The sequence below is a fragment of the Chionomys nivalis genome, chromosome 2, assembly GCF_950005125.1.
Source record: "Chionomys nivalis chromosome 2, mChiNiv1.1, whole genome shotgun sequence".
Classification (NCBI taxonomy): domain Eukaryota; kingdom Metazoa; phylum Chordata; class Mammalia; order Rodentia; family Cricetidae; genus Chionomys; species Chionomys nivalis.
In genome coordinates this window covers 191017-203206 of record NC_080087.1, presented here as the reverse complement: position 1 = coordinate 203206, position 12190 = coordinate 191017, and the positions used below count along the sequence as shown (strand labels likewise).

The 12190-nt window shown below is 35.6% G+C and overlaps 1 protein-coding gene across 1 annotated transcript; it reads right to left on the bottom strand.

Annotated features, from left to right (window-relative positions):
- LOC130870012 (olfactory receptor 1165-like) lies at positions 1–951 on the bottom strand. The gene has a single exon (XM_057762580.1). It carries the CDS (start codon positions 949–951, stop codon positions 1–3), a length of 951 nt encoding a protein of 316 aa, XP_057618563.1.
- Positions 952–12190: the final 11239 nt, after the last annotated feature.

The following is a 12190-nucleotide window of genomic DNA, read 5'->3' as shown; positions in this document are numbered from 1 at the left end:
TTATATTGAGTGAGAGTGCAGTTTTGAGCTGAGGAGCCTCTTGACCATCTCCTTCACATCCTTGTTCCTTAGGCTGTAAATGAGTGGGTTCAGCATGGGGATCAGGACAGTATAGAGCACAGTTGCCACTTTGACCAGGAGCCGTGAGCTATTTGCATTGGGCACACAGTAGAGAAGGAGGATGATCCCGTGAAAGATGCTGATGGCAGTCAGGTGAGAAGTACAGGTGGAGAATGCTTTTTGGAGTCCACCCTTAGAAGGCATTTTGATAATAGTGAAGACTATGAAGACATAGGAGGCCATGGTGATAAGCAGGCTACTACCCTCGCTTAATATGGAAATGACTAAGCATGCCATCTGACTTAACGAGGAGTCAGAACAGGATACAGAGATGATGGCAGAGTACTCACAGCCAAAGTGATCAATGATACCAGGTTCACAATAATAAAGAGCAGTGAGAGTGTATGTGAGTATCACAGCACACAGACCACCCCACATATAACTTCCTGCTACTAAGAGAGCACATAGCTGACAAGACATAGTCACAGTGTAGAGCAGGGGATTACAAACAGCCACAAACCTGTCATAGGCCATCACTGCTAACATGAACATCTCTGTAATCACACATGCACAGCCAAAGAAAAACTGGACCATGCAACCTTTTAGGGAGATAGTTCTCTGTTCCACAACCAAGATCTCCAGTAATTTTGGTGTAAATACACTAGAATAACATATATCCAGAAATGAAAGATGGCTCAGAAAAAAGTACATGGGGGTATGAAGTTTAGGGTTGATCCTTCTGATGACAATTATGCCAATGTTGCCTACTAGAGTGACTGTGTATATGGCCATAACCATAAGAAAGAGTGGCGTTTGGAGGTGTGGGTATTCCGTGAAGCCCACCAGAATAAATGTGGTCACAGAACTCTGGTTTATCTTTGCATGTACCATGAGTTACCACTTACAAAAACAAAGAAAGGAAAAAAAATGAAGAAATTTGATCAGTAGAACTTGATAGGGTAAAAGCTCAGATGACACCTGATATAAACAACAACAACAAAAATCTGATGGTCTTGAACTTAGTAGTGTTCTGCTTCAGGATTTCTTCTTTACCTCAAACTGTGCATGTCTTTACAAGTTGGATCTGTTCTTTAATCCTGTAATGTTCTCACCAAAAATAAAAATAATTAATTATATGAAGTGCATATAAATTCCTCCTGATTATTTCTGATCGTTGGATTGCTTCATCACAGAAAATAACTGCAAATGAGACATTCAGCTAAATAAGAAAACCAATATGATCTGTGCATTCATAGTCTCATGTTTGAGAAAACTGGAAAGTTAAAAACATAGCATACAAGGAAAATAAAATAATAGGAACTATCATACAAATCATTAACATAAAAATTCACAATTCTTTATAATAAAGGTATTTTATTTGTTGTGCTGTATTTTGTTAGATTGTTAGTTTTAGTAGTGACACCTATGGCCTTGTGACTGCTAAACAAGAACGTGACTATGAGTTAACAAAACCTTCTCTTGACTTTTTAAAAAATTTTGAGGATAACCTGTCTTTGGTGCCATAGCTGACTGGTATTAATCCTGTTAACTTCCTAATTTACATCAGAATCAAAGCAACATTGATACAGATTAAAACCTAATGATTGTTAATGACTTCTATGGTTTTTACTTCCATCTTAGCAAAACTTTCTCTCTATTTTTTTCTGAGTCTCCTCTCCTAACACCTATAACCTCTTCAGTTTTATTTGACAATAATAATTACACTGATCATCAAAATTAATTCCATATTCCGTTGTGTAAAAGGAAGGCCTTCATTAATATTTACTTTTATTATTATTACTACTAGTAGTAATATTTTCATTTGCTTTCTCAGAGTAATTAAATATATATGTATATATATATATATATAATAGTAACAGAGCCTCTATAAAATATTGTTTTTATTTTGTATAAATCTTTCCATACAGATGTGTTAATCAATTTCATCTCTTTCTTCCTTTAAGTCTTTACGTAGTCTCTCAATTGTTTTACCCTCACAAGTTCATATTTTTTAAAAGAAACTATTATAATATTGTCCTGAGCTAAATTCAATATTAAAAATCTGGATCTACCACATTAGAATAAAATTGTCATAGAAAATAAAAATATGAATTAGGAGACCTACGATGATTTTTTTACTTATTATGTAACTATTAAATAAGAATGTAAAGCTGTCTGAAGTTATTAATTTTACTGGTCTACAAAAACTATTCATGCACTACACATCAGACAAACACTTCATTCTTATATACTGAGAAATCTTAGATAAATTGGAGGTCACCAGTTTATTGTTAAATTACAAATTCTGATTCACTTTGTTCTAAATTTCTAATATGCATATTGTTATCAATTTATATGCTATCTCCTTGCATCTTTGACACCTATTTGCCTTAATTCAGGACTCCCGGAATACATAGTATCATTCAGTAAAATTCCAGTTTCCAGAAATTATCGTAAACATTTGTAATAATCTTATCTTTCTACATACTATTAAAATTGGAACATGTATTAATAGTTTTAATTGTTATCTCACTGTAGAAATTTAAGATCCACACTCACGCACATCACATCATCATCATTTCTTTGGTAAACACAAAGGAGGAGATGAGCGTGGGTCTGCATATTCATGACCCAAGGACTCAGGAGTCTTTAGCAAGCAAATAATGGGTTGTAAATTAGGCTGAGTTACAGAGTAACACTTTGCCTCAAAAAAATTCAGGATAATCTACAAGAGCACAGTAGCTGAAATATAATGTTAATGATATGTTTTTATGAAAATAAAGTTTTCTTTATTACTAATTAAATTAAATACCCTAACTACCTCTGGGATTACTGCAAAACCAGTGTTTATATCACTCAAAATAGACACCAAAGAGCAGAAGGCTTCAAATATGTATACTTACTCTTAGATTTTTATGATTAACATTCAATTTTGACCTCTGGTATGCAATGATTTGTCATCCAGGACTCTGGGCTAAGTCACTCGAAGTTCCCCAAGGCTTTTATTTACCATCAGAGAGAAAATCTACGATCTTTAAAGTATCTCATTTTGTGACTCTTGTGGCATAAACCAGGATTAATGGAAACTACACAGAAAAGTTTGCAAATGCCCCGATCTCCATCCATTCCACTCCCATCAGTAATTTACAAAGAAAAGTCCTTCCTCTGTTATCACACTATAATCAAACTTTTACTAACATTAGATGCTATAAAATTTGTAAGATTAACTCTTCTAAATTGATTTCAAAATCAATAACCTAGGACTACATAAACAAGGCAATTATTTTATCCTTAAGATTTAATCTCTTTTAATGCTGAAGAATAATTCCATTCTTCCTCTTAATTTTTAATCTATCTTTCAGTCAGGATTTTCATTATGGTTTCCCTAGAAAGAAGTTTTTCTATGGATAACACTTGTTCTTGCAATTTTATTTTTCTTGCATCTATAACTTCTTAATATCTGCGATGTATTGCATATTTTACTCTGCTCTGTGTATATTTACATGTTTGTTGACCCTCATGTACCTAAATAAATAAAATTTTGTGTTGTCACAACTTGTATTTAACATTTAGTTTTAAAATCTTTGTATTAATAAAACAGCAATAAAAGAAATGGCTCAAACAATCAGCATTGGTAGGAACAAAGGAAATAGAATCTAGCACTTTAATATATGCTATGTACTCCAATGAGTAGATGCCACTGTCTCAACTCACTTTTCTATCTGCCATCCCTCAATTTTTAAGGATTTTCATATACATTCTGGAAGATTCAAACAGTTTCAAATAACTCACCAAAAGCATTATTTTCCAAATGTGATTTTGAGATTATATCATTTTCTTATTAATAAAAATGAGCAATATCCTTCTAAATTAAAATGTTTTAAGTTTCTCAAACAAAGGCAGGAACTGATCCTTGTAAAATAGAAGTTAAAGAATTCAACCATCAAAATATTTTAAAAGAAACATACAAACATCTTGAAGAAGACACAGGTTTTTAATCTGTATTAAAGATGGCATTATTTAATATGAACCAACTACTTGACTTTGGGGAAATGCACCCTAGAGAACCCTCACTGATGATTATCTTGGACTACAAACATCTAATTAGAAGAAACTTCCTCTTTTGTTTTTGGAATGTATAATTTTCCAGGACAATAATGTGTTCTTTTTCAGACCTCATATACAAAGTTTCTCTCAACCGGATTTATATTTATGAGAATTATCAAATTAACAAGTGTATGGATATATGGACAAATCTAGTGGAATTCACCAAGAATAGTTATAATAGCTAGGCTCCTGGGCATTGTCCCATCATATGTACGTTTGGAACAGCTCTAACTGAGCTTAGTAGTTTATAAGAAAAATGTTGGGAATTTGTAGTATGTAATGGGAGGTATATTTCATTTTATTTTCGTTGTACACATTATACATACAAACATACATTCAATTATAAATGAAACTTTAAATACGAGAGATCATAATTTTTGATTGCATGTGACACTGAGTCAAATATACTAGTCCAAAATTTGAACAAAGATAATTAATATTTTGTTTTAAAGAAAGGTGCCAAATGCTGTCAATCATATAACAAATGGAAAATGGATTTGGTTATGAAATTTATGGTTTACTGCTACAATAAGTATGTATCTGAGGAGAGAAGAGAAAATAATGTTGACGCATAAGAGCATGTCTTTAAAAAGATATTTTATGATACAGCAGGCTCCAAGTTTGATATAAAAACATATTAAAAATTGTAATTGTCATTGTTTTTATTTGTTTTAGAGTCAAATGTATATTTTTATTTAGCATAGGGATCTGAACCACAGTTGAAAGGATTTTTATAGAGGATAATAAGGAGATGCTAAATTATGTGTAGAAGGGGAGAACGTGAGTAAATATGTTATTTATATGCATGAAAATGAAGTTAAAATATATTATGTAAAACATATGCTAAAAAATATAAATACAAATAGTTTAATTTTAGTATTGAAATTAGAAGATATAAATAGTATTAAAAATATAAAATACATCCCAAATTATTCCATATTACACCTGAATTTTGAGAATTTTGTCCTTTATTCCCAAACACTAATTAATATATTTTGCTATAGCATTACAATAAAAGTTACTGTTATTTGGTTTTGAAAATTTTCATATTTATCTACCTACTCAAATTTGTGCATTTTAAGTCCTCACTCTACTTTAATCACCTGTCCATCTCTGTTAATCTAATTTACTTTTTAATATTGTTCGAAAATACCAATAAAAAACAAGGTTGGCAAGGAAAGTGTTTGCTTGTCTTATACTTTTATTTCACAGTCTGTCAGTAAAGAAGTCAAGGCACTAACTAAAGTAGAAACCAGGAGGCAAGCACTGAAGCAGAGGCCAAGGAGAAATGCTATTTACTGAAAATCTCAGTCTTCTTTCTTATATAAACAACACTACATGTTCAGGTGTGGCCTCAACATCAATAGACTGAGCTTTCTCACATCAATCATCCACCAAGAGATGCTCTTTGGCCAATCTAATAGAAATAGCTCTTCATGCTATGTTCCCTCTCCAAAAGTGACTCTACTGTGTGTCATGTGGACAAAAACTAACCAGCACTCCTACTGAAAGCTTTCTCAATAAACTGATACTTTGGTTACTTTTTATGTGCTTTGCTTAATTACAACTGCTTATATTAGCATGAATGGATAAATATTCAGTGGATCATGGCAATATTCATGCCTTCCCCTACTACCAATAACATACCATGCCCTACTACCAATAACTATCCATAATCCACATTCCCTCATGCATAATGGAAAGAATAAATGTTCAAACTTTGTACAGGTCTAGTTCAAAAGAACACAGTGTAGTATAAGTGCAAATTTTACATTATGTCCAGAAGGCATGGATTCACAGTATTCCTTCAAGACCTCTCATATAAAATCCTACTCTTCTTCCCCAATGTGGAAGACTTGAGACTTAGAAAGGAAGGTGGCCCTTTTTGTAATGAAGAACAGTAGCCACAAGCTAAAGGAATTCGTACAACTGAAGAATACTTGATCAAAAGGACCCCATTATGAAGTCCAAGCATCTCAAAAGACAATATCAGAATTGCTTCAGCAATCTCAGTGCTTATGGATTACTGCTTTGTTATTATTACATATAGTTCATTTTAGTGACTAAAAAATTTATGTCAGTTTGATATAATTACACACTGTTATGGTCTACTGGGGTAGAAATGATCTAAAATTACCTAAATAATTTTATGAATTATCCAAATAAAAATTAATAAACAATTATAGATATAAAGTCACATTGAAATATTGCAAAACATTATGTGCATATTTATAAAAATACATATTTGTTAACAGTTGTTTAGACAAATATAAATTACACTAGGAAATGGACATGATATGTGCTAGATTCCATAATATATAAGAAGAAGTGAAACCATGTGTAGTGGTGGATATTTTTAATCCCAGTACCTGTGAGGCAGAGAAATACAAAGGGAAGTCAGGTCTGCAAAGCTAGCTTTATATGATGAAACTCTAATCTCAAACAAGGAAAACAAAGAGCTTTATAGAAATTATATATTTATGTTCATACAAATAAAACTTTCCAATAAATAATGGTCAATGTAGAGTTAAATGTAAACATTTGTCAATACTTATTATTTCCTGTTTCATAGTTCTCAATATGAAACTTAAATTTCCTTCATACACAAATCAGTATAAATTTCTTTTATATACTTAGACAAATCATCTAAAAACCCACATCAATTTTGAAATACAAAATATACTAAAAATCCTATTCAGAACTTATACAACATTTTAAGGAAAATAAATGCATGAAATATTTGATTCAAATAGTTTGAGTATCAATCGATAATGATATTTATAGGTTTTCTACTATCAAATCCATGCTTGTGCTGATCTTTATCCTCATAGACTTCTCAGAATACCTAGACCTCCAGTAGCCCCTGTTCCTCCTCTTCCTGATCATAAAGATGTGCTGGGAAACCTGGGCATGTTTGCCATCATCAGGCTCAATTCCAAGCTCCATATTCTATATATTTATTTTTTCTTAGTCTCCTATCTTTTGTGGATTTTTTTTTACTCCATTGTTGTGATGCCCAAACTCCTAGAAATTTTGATTGTGGAAGATAAAGATGAATAAACATCTTTGTGGCATGATTGTGCCTCTTTTGGGTATATGCCCAAGAATGGAATTGCAGGGTCTTGAGGAAGATTGATTATTAATTTTCTAACAAACCATCATACTGATTTTCAAAGTGACTGTACAAATTTGCACTCCCACCAGCAACGGAGGATTGTTCCCCTTACTCTGGATTTTCTCCAGCATGAGCTATCATCAGTGTATTTGATCTTAGCCATTCTGGCATGTGTAAGATGGTATCTCAGAGTTGTTTTGATTTTCATTTCCTTGATGGTTAAGGATGTTGAGCAATTCCTTAAGTGTCTTTCAGCCATTTGTAATTCTTCTGTTGAGAATTCTCTGTTTAGATCTCGACCCCATTTTTTGATAGGATTATTGGGTATTTTGATGTCTAGTTTCTTGAGTTCTTTGTCTATTTTAGAGATCAGTCCTCTGCTTGATTAGACAAGATCTCCTGAGAAAATTAGGAGTGGGGAGAACAGAGGACAGAAGGGGGAGGGGAGGGGCAAAGGAGAGGAAGGAGGAGAACATGAGGAATCTGGATGGTTGAGATGAGAGAAGGACAGAGAGGGAGAGCAAGGAAAGTGATATTGTGATTGAGGGAGACATTATGGGACTAGAGAAAAACCTGGCTCTAGGGAAATTCTCAGGAATCCACAACAATGAGCCCAGCTAAGACCGTAAGTAATAGTGGGGAAGGTGCCTGAACTGACCTTTTCTTGTAATCCGATTTATGATTACCTTAATTGTCATCATAGAACTTCATCCAGCAACTGATGGAGGCAGATGCACACATTTACAGATAAGAAATGAACCAAACCTCCACAGGCCAGTCCAAGAGAGGGAGGAGCAATAACACGAGCAAAAGGGTTTTGACCATAATGGGGAGACCCACAGAAACTGACCTGAGCTAGTGAACGCTCACTGACTCTGGACAGATAGCAGGGGAAGATGCATAGGACCAAACTAGGTCCACTGAATGATGGGAGCAGGCTTGAAGTATTCTCCAGAGAGAAGACTATGGCCAAGTTTGGCCACCTGGGTGCTGAACTCTTGGGTAGAGTCTGTTGGGGCATTCTGTAATATCTTCTTCAATTTATCCACATACTCCCTCTGGAAGTCAGGGACGCTGAAGAGTATCTTCACCACAGAGTTGAGGTAGCAGCTGTTCCCCATGCTCCGAATGCCTATGTAATCAGGCCCAAACAGAGGCTTGAGTGGCCACCTGACTCCTGGATCAGCTCCCATTCACCAATCCTCTGGTTCATGTCTATCTCCAGCTCAGTCTTGTCTGTCTGTCTTCAGCAGAAGTGGGACAAGTGCTCTGCCATGATTGGGTCCAGAATCATATCATCCTCATCATATGAATAGAAATCAGCTCCATCAGGTGTGATAGTGCCCAGTTTAACAGCTAATGGGTAGCCAGTCTCCCTGTAATGCTCTATAGCTACATGGTTGTTGCCCTCACTATCATCAAATTAGCGTTGGCAACAGAGGATGGAGCCATTTGTCAGGTTCTCTTTCATGTCACACTTGGATCACAAAATGGCCAAAATCAAAATCATTAATAACAGCCTATGTTGGAAAGGATGTGGAGTAAAGGAAACCATCTCCCACTGCTGGTGGGAGTGCAAACTTTCCCTTTGGAAATCAGTATGGAGGTTTCTCAGAAAATTGGAAATCAGTATACCTCAAGACCCAGTAATCCATTTCTTAGGAATATACCCAAATGTAGCAATATTTCATTTTTATCTTAGTAAATACATCTTGCCTGAAGTTCAGAGAGTAAAACAGCCGCACTGATCAGCCTTACATACTAGGCAGTGGTGACACACACCTTTAATCCCAGTAGCCACTCTAGTTTGCCTTTGAATCCAGGAGGTGGTGGTACATGCCTTTAATCAAAGCTCCAGAGAGAGATATAAGACTGGAGGAGACAGCTCTCATTCACAGTCTCATTCTGAGATTCCTGGAGACTAGATTGTCATTTTGGACTCTGATAGAGGTAAGAGCCAGTTGCTGACTGCTTTGCTTTTCTGACCTTTGGGTTGAACCACAATTTCTGTCTCCGGGTTTTCATTAATCATGCTATACCCAAAGGACATTCAACCACACCTTAAGGAGACTTGTTCAACTATGTTCATAGCATTCTTTAATAGGCAGATCTTGGACAACCTAGATGTCCCTCACCCAAAGAATGAATGAAGAAATGAAGAAATTGCTGTATATCTACACAATAAATTTTTAGTCAGGGGCAAAAAAAAATGGCGTCATGAAATTTGAGGGTAAATGGATGGAACTAGAAAAAAAAAATCAGGCTGAGTACAGTTATCCAGACCCCAAAATACAAACGTGGTATGAACTCGGTATGAACTCACTCATAAGTAGACGGTAGATGTAAAGGCAAAGGATACAATCCTCAGCTCCAAAGAGGATAGGGAACAAGGAGGACCCTAAAAGAGGTGCATGGATCTCCCTGGGAAGAATAGGTAGATGTAACGTCTTGTGTAAACTGGGGGCAGGTAGGGAGGAGTAGAGGGGAAGGGATGGGGCATGAAAACATGAGAGATCAGGAAGGTCAAGTTGTGGGAGGGATGGGGGAGACAGTGGGATCTTGATGGAGAGAGTAATTTGGGGTTAGCAAGAAACCTGGTGCCAAAGAGGCTCCCAGGAACCCACAAGGATGACTACAGATAAAACTCCAAACAATAGTAGAGGGAGTGCCTGAACTGACCTTCCCCTGTAATCAGATAGGTGATTTCCCTAGTTACCATTATAGAGCCTTCATCCAGTACCTGATGGAATCAGATGCAGAGATTCAAGGCAATCACTGGGCTGAGCTCTAGGAGTCCAGGTGAACATAGGGTGGAGGTATTATATGAGCAAAGGGGGAGAGTCAAGATCATGATGAGAAACTCACAGAGACAGCTGACCAGAGTTTGTGGGAGCTCATGGACTTTAGTGGGATAGCTAGGGAGTCAGTATAGGACCAGTCTACATCATCTGCATTTGGGTGACAACTGTGTAGCTGAAACTTTTGTGGGGACCCTAGCAGTGGGACCAGGTGCTGTTCTTGATTCATGAGCTGGCACATGGGAATCTATTCCATATATCAGGATGACTTGTTCAGCCTTGATGCAGAGGGGAGGAGCTTCGTCCCGACTCAGCTTCATCTGCCATGCTTTGTTGATTCCCATAAGAGGCCTTATCCTGTCTCAGTAGAGACAGGAGACATAGGATGCGCAGATGGGAGTATAGGGGAGATGTGGGGGGAGGAAAAAAGGTGGGAAAACAGTGATTGGTATGTAAAATATATAAATAAATGATGAAAGAAGAAAAAGAAATGAGTAAAAACCTTAAATACTGCCTCCAAACTTTGTTACAAATGGATATCATAGAGGCCTTGAAGATCAAGACATTAGGGATAATCACTGAAAATTTGCCTGGGAGGCTAAAGTTTGATCTAACATATGTATCCATGTGATGTGGGATGGTATGTTACATCTCTAAAGCTCTGAGGCATTCATACTATCAATTGTACTCTAATCATAATAAAAATGTAGTAATTTTAATAGATATAAAATGCAGAAAATCATGGGAAAAAGGGTAATAGCAGTTCAACAAATCATATATATGGGTATTATGTACATTATTTATGCATACATATGTGTACTATATCCTGCATGCAACAATACAAATGCAGTATAAATAATATCTATAATATATAATGTATATATAAATCATTAATATATATAAAAGTTTTATTTTGTTTTTTTATTTTTTATTTTTTATATTAAAAATTTCTGCCTCCTCCCCGCCACTGTCTGCCATTTCCCTCTCCCTCCCCAAATCCCCTCCCCCTCTTTCTGCATCCTGAAGAGCAGTCAGGGTTCCCTGCCCTGTGGGAAGTCCAAGGTCCTCCCCACTCCATGCAGGTCTAGGAAGGTGAGCACCCAAACATGCTCAACCTCCTTAGGCATCAGGGAAATGCAAATTAAAACAACTTTGAGATACCATCTTACACCTGTCAGAATGGCTAAAGTCAAAAACACCAATGATAGCCTTTGCTGGAGAGGTTGTGGAGTAAGGGGTACACTCATCCATTGCTGGTGGGAATGCAAACTTGTTCAACCACTTTGGAAATCAGTGTGGTGATTTCTCAGGAAATTCGGGATCAACCTACCCCAGGACCCAGCAATACCACTCTTGGGAATATACCCAAGAGATGCCCTACCATATTACAAAAGCATTTGTTCAACTATATATAAAAGTTTATAAATAACAAAAATTATTGTATATATGTAATATATAGAATTTCTTAGCTGTCTATGTGATAATAAATTACATTAATATTTATTATATATTACATCATATCATGCATTATATATAATGTTTGATCTAAAATAAATATTATATGTATGTAAATGTATATGTATATGCACACACACACACACACACACATATATATATATATATATATATATATATATATATATATCCCTTACCTGTCCTAGACATGTGCTTTTTGACTTCTCTTGATTATTTTACTGAGTCAATATTAGGACCCAGTAAATAAAATTTTAATGACATGATCCTGTTACTTTTTAAAAATTTGCTTATTTTCTTATTTTATGTGTAGTTGGGTTTTGTTGCATGTTTGTCTGTACACAGTAGACAAAAGCTAGTATGACTTGACATAAGTGTTACAGGTGACTCTGAGCTCTCATGTTGGCCCCAGAAATTTAACTTGGCTCCTCAGCAAGAGCAGCCAGTGTTCTTAACCCCTGAGCTGTCTCTTCAACCTTCTTCCCACTCTTTTATGTAGGGGTATGTGTCTTTGAGATTGAATGAAGTTATATGCAGGTTAGGTCTTGTGCCTTTGTAGGACAGAGAGGCTTACACTAGATTTCTAGATACTGACAGACAATACTGGGTCTTATGGAAATATAAGATGTGCAATTAA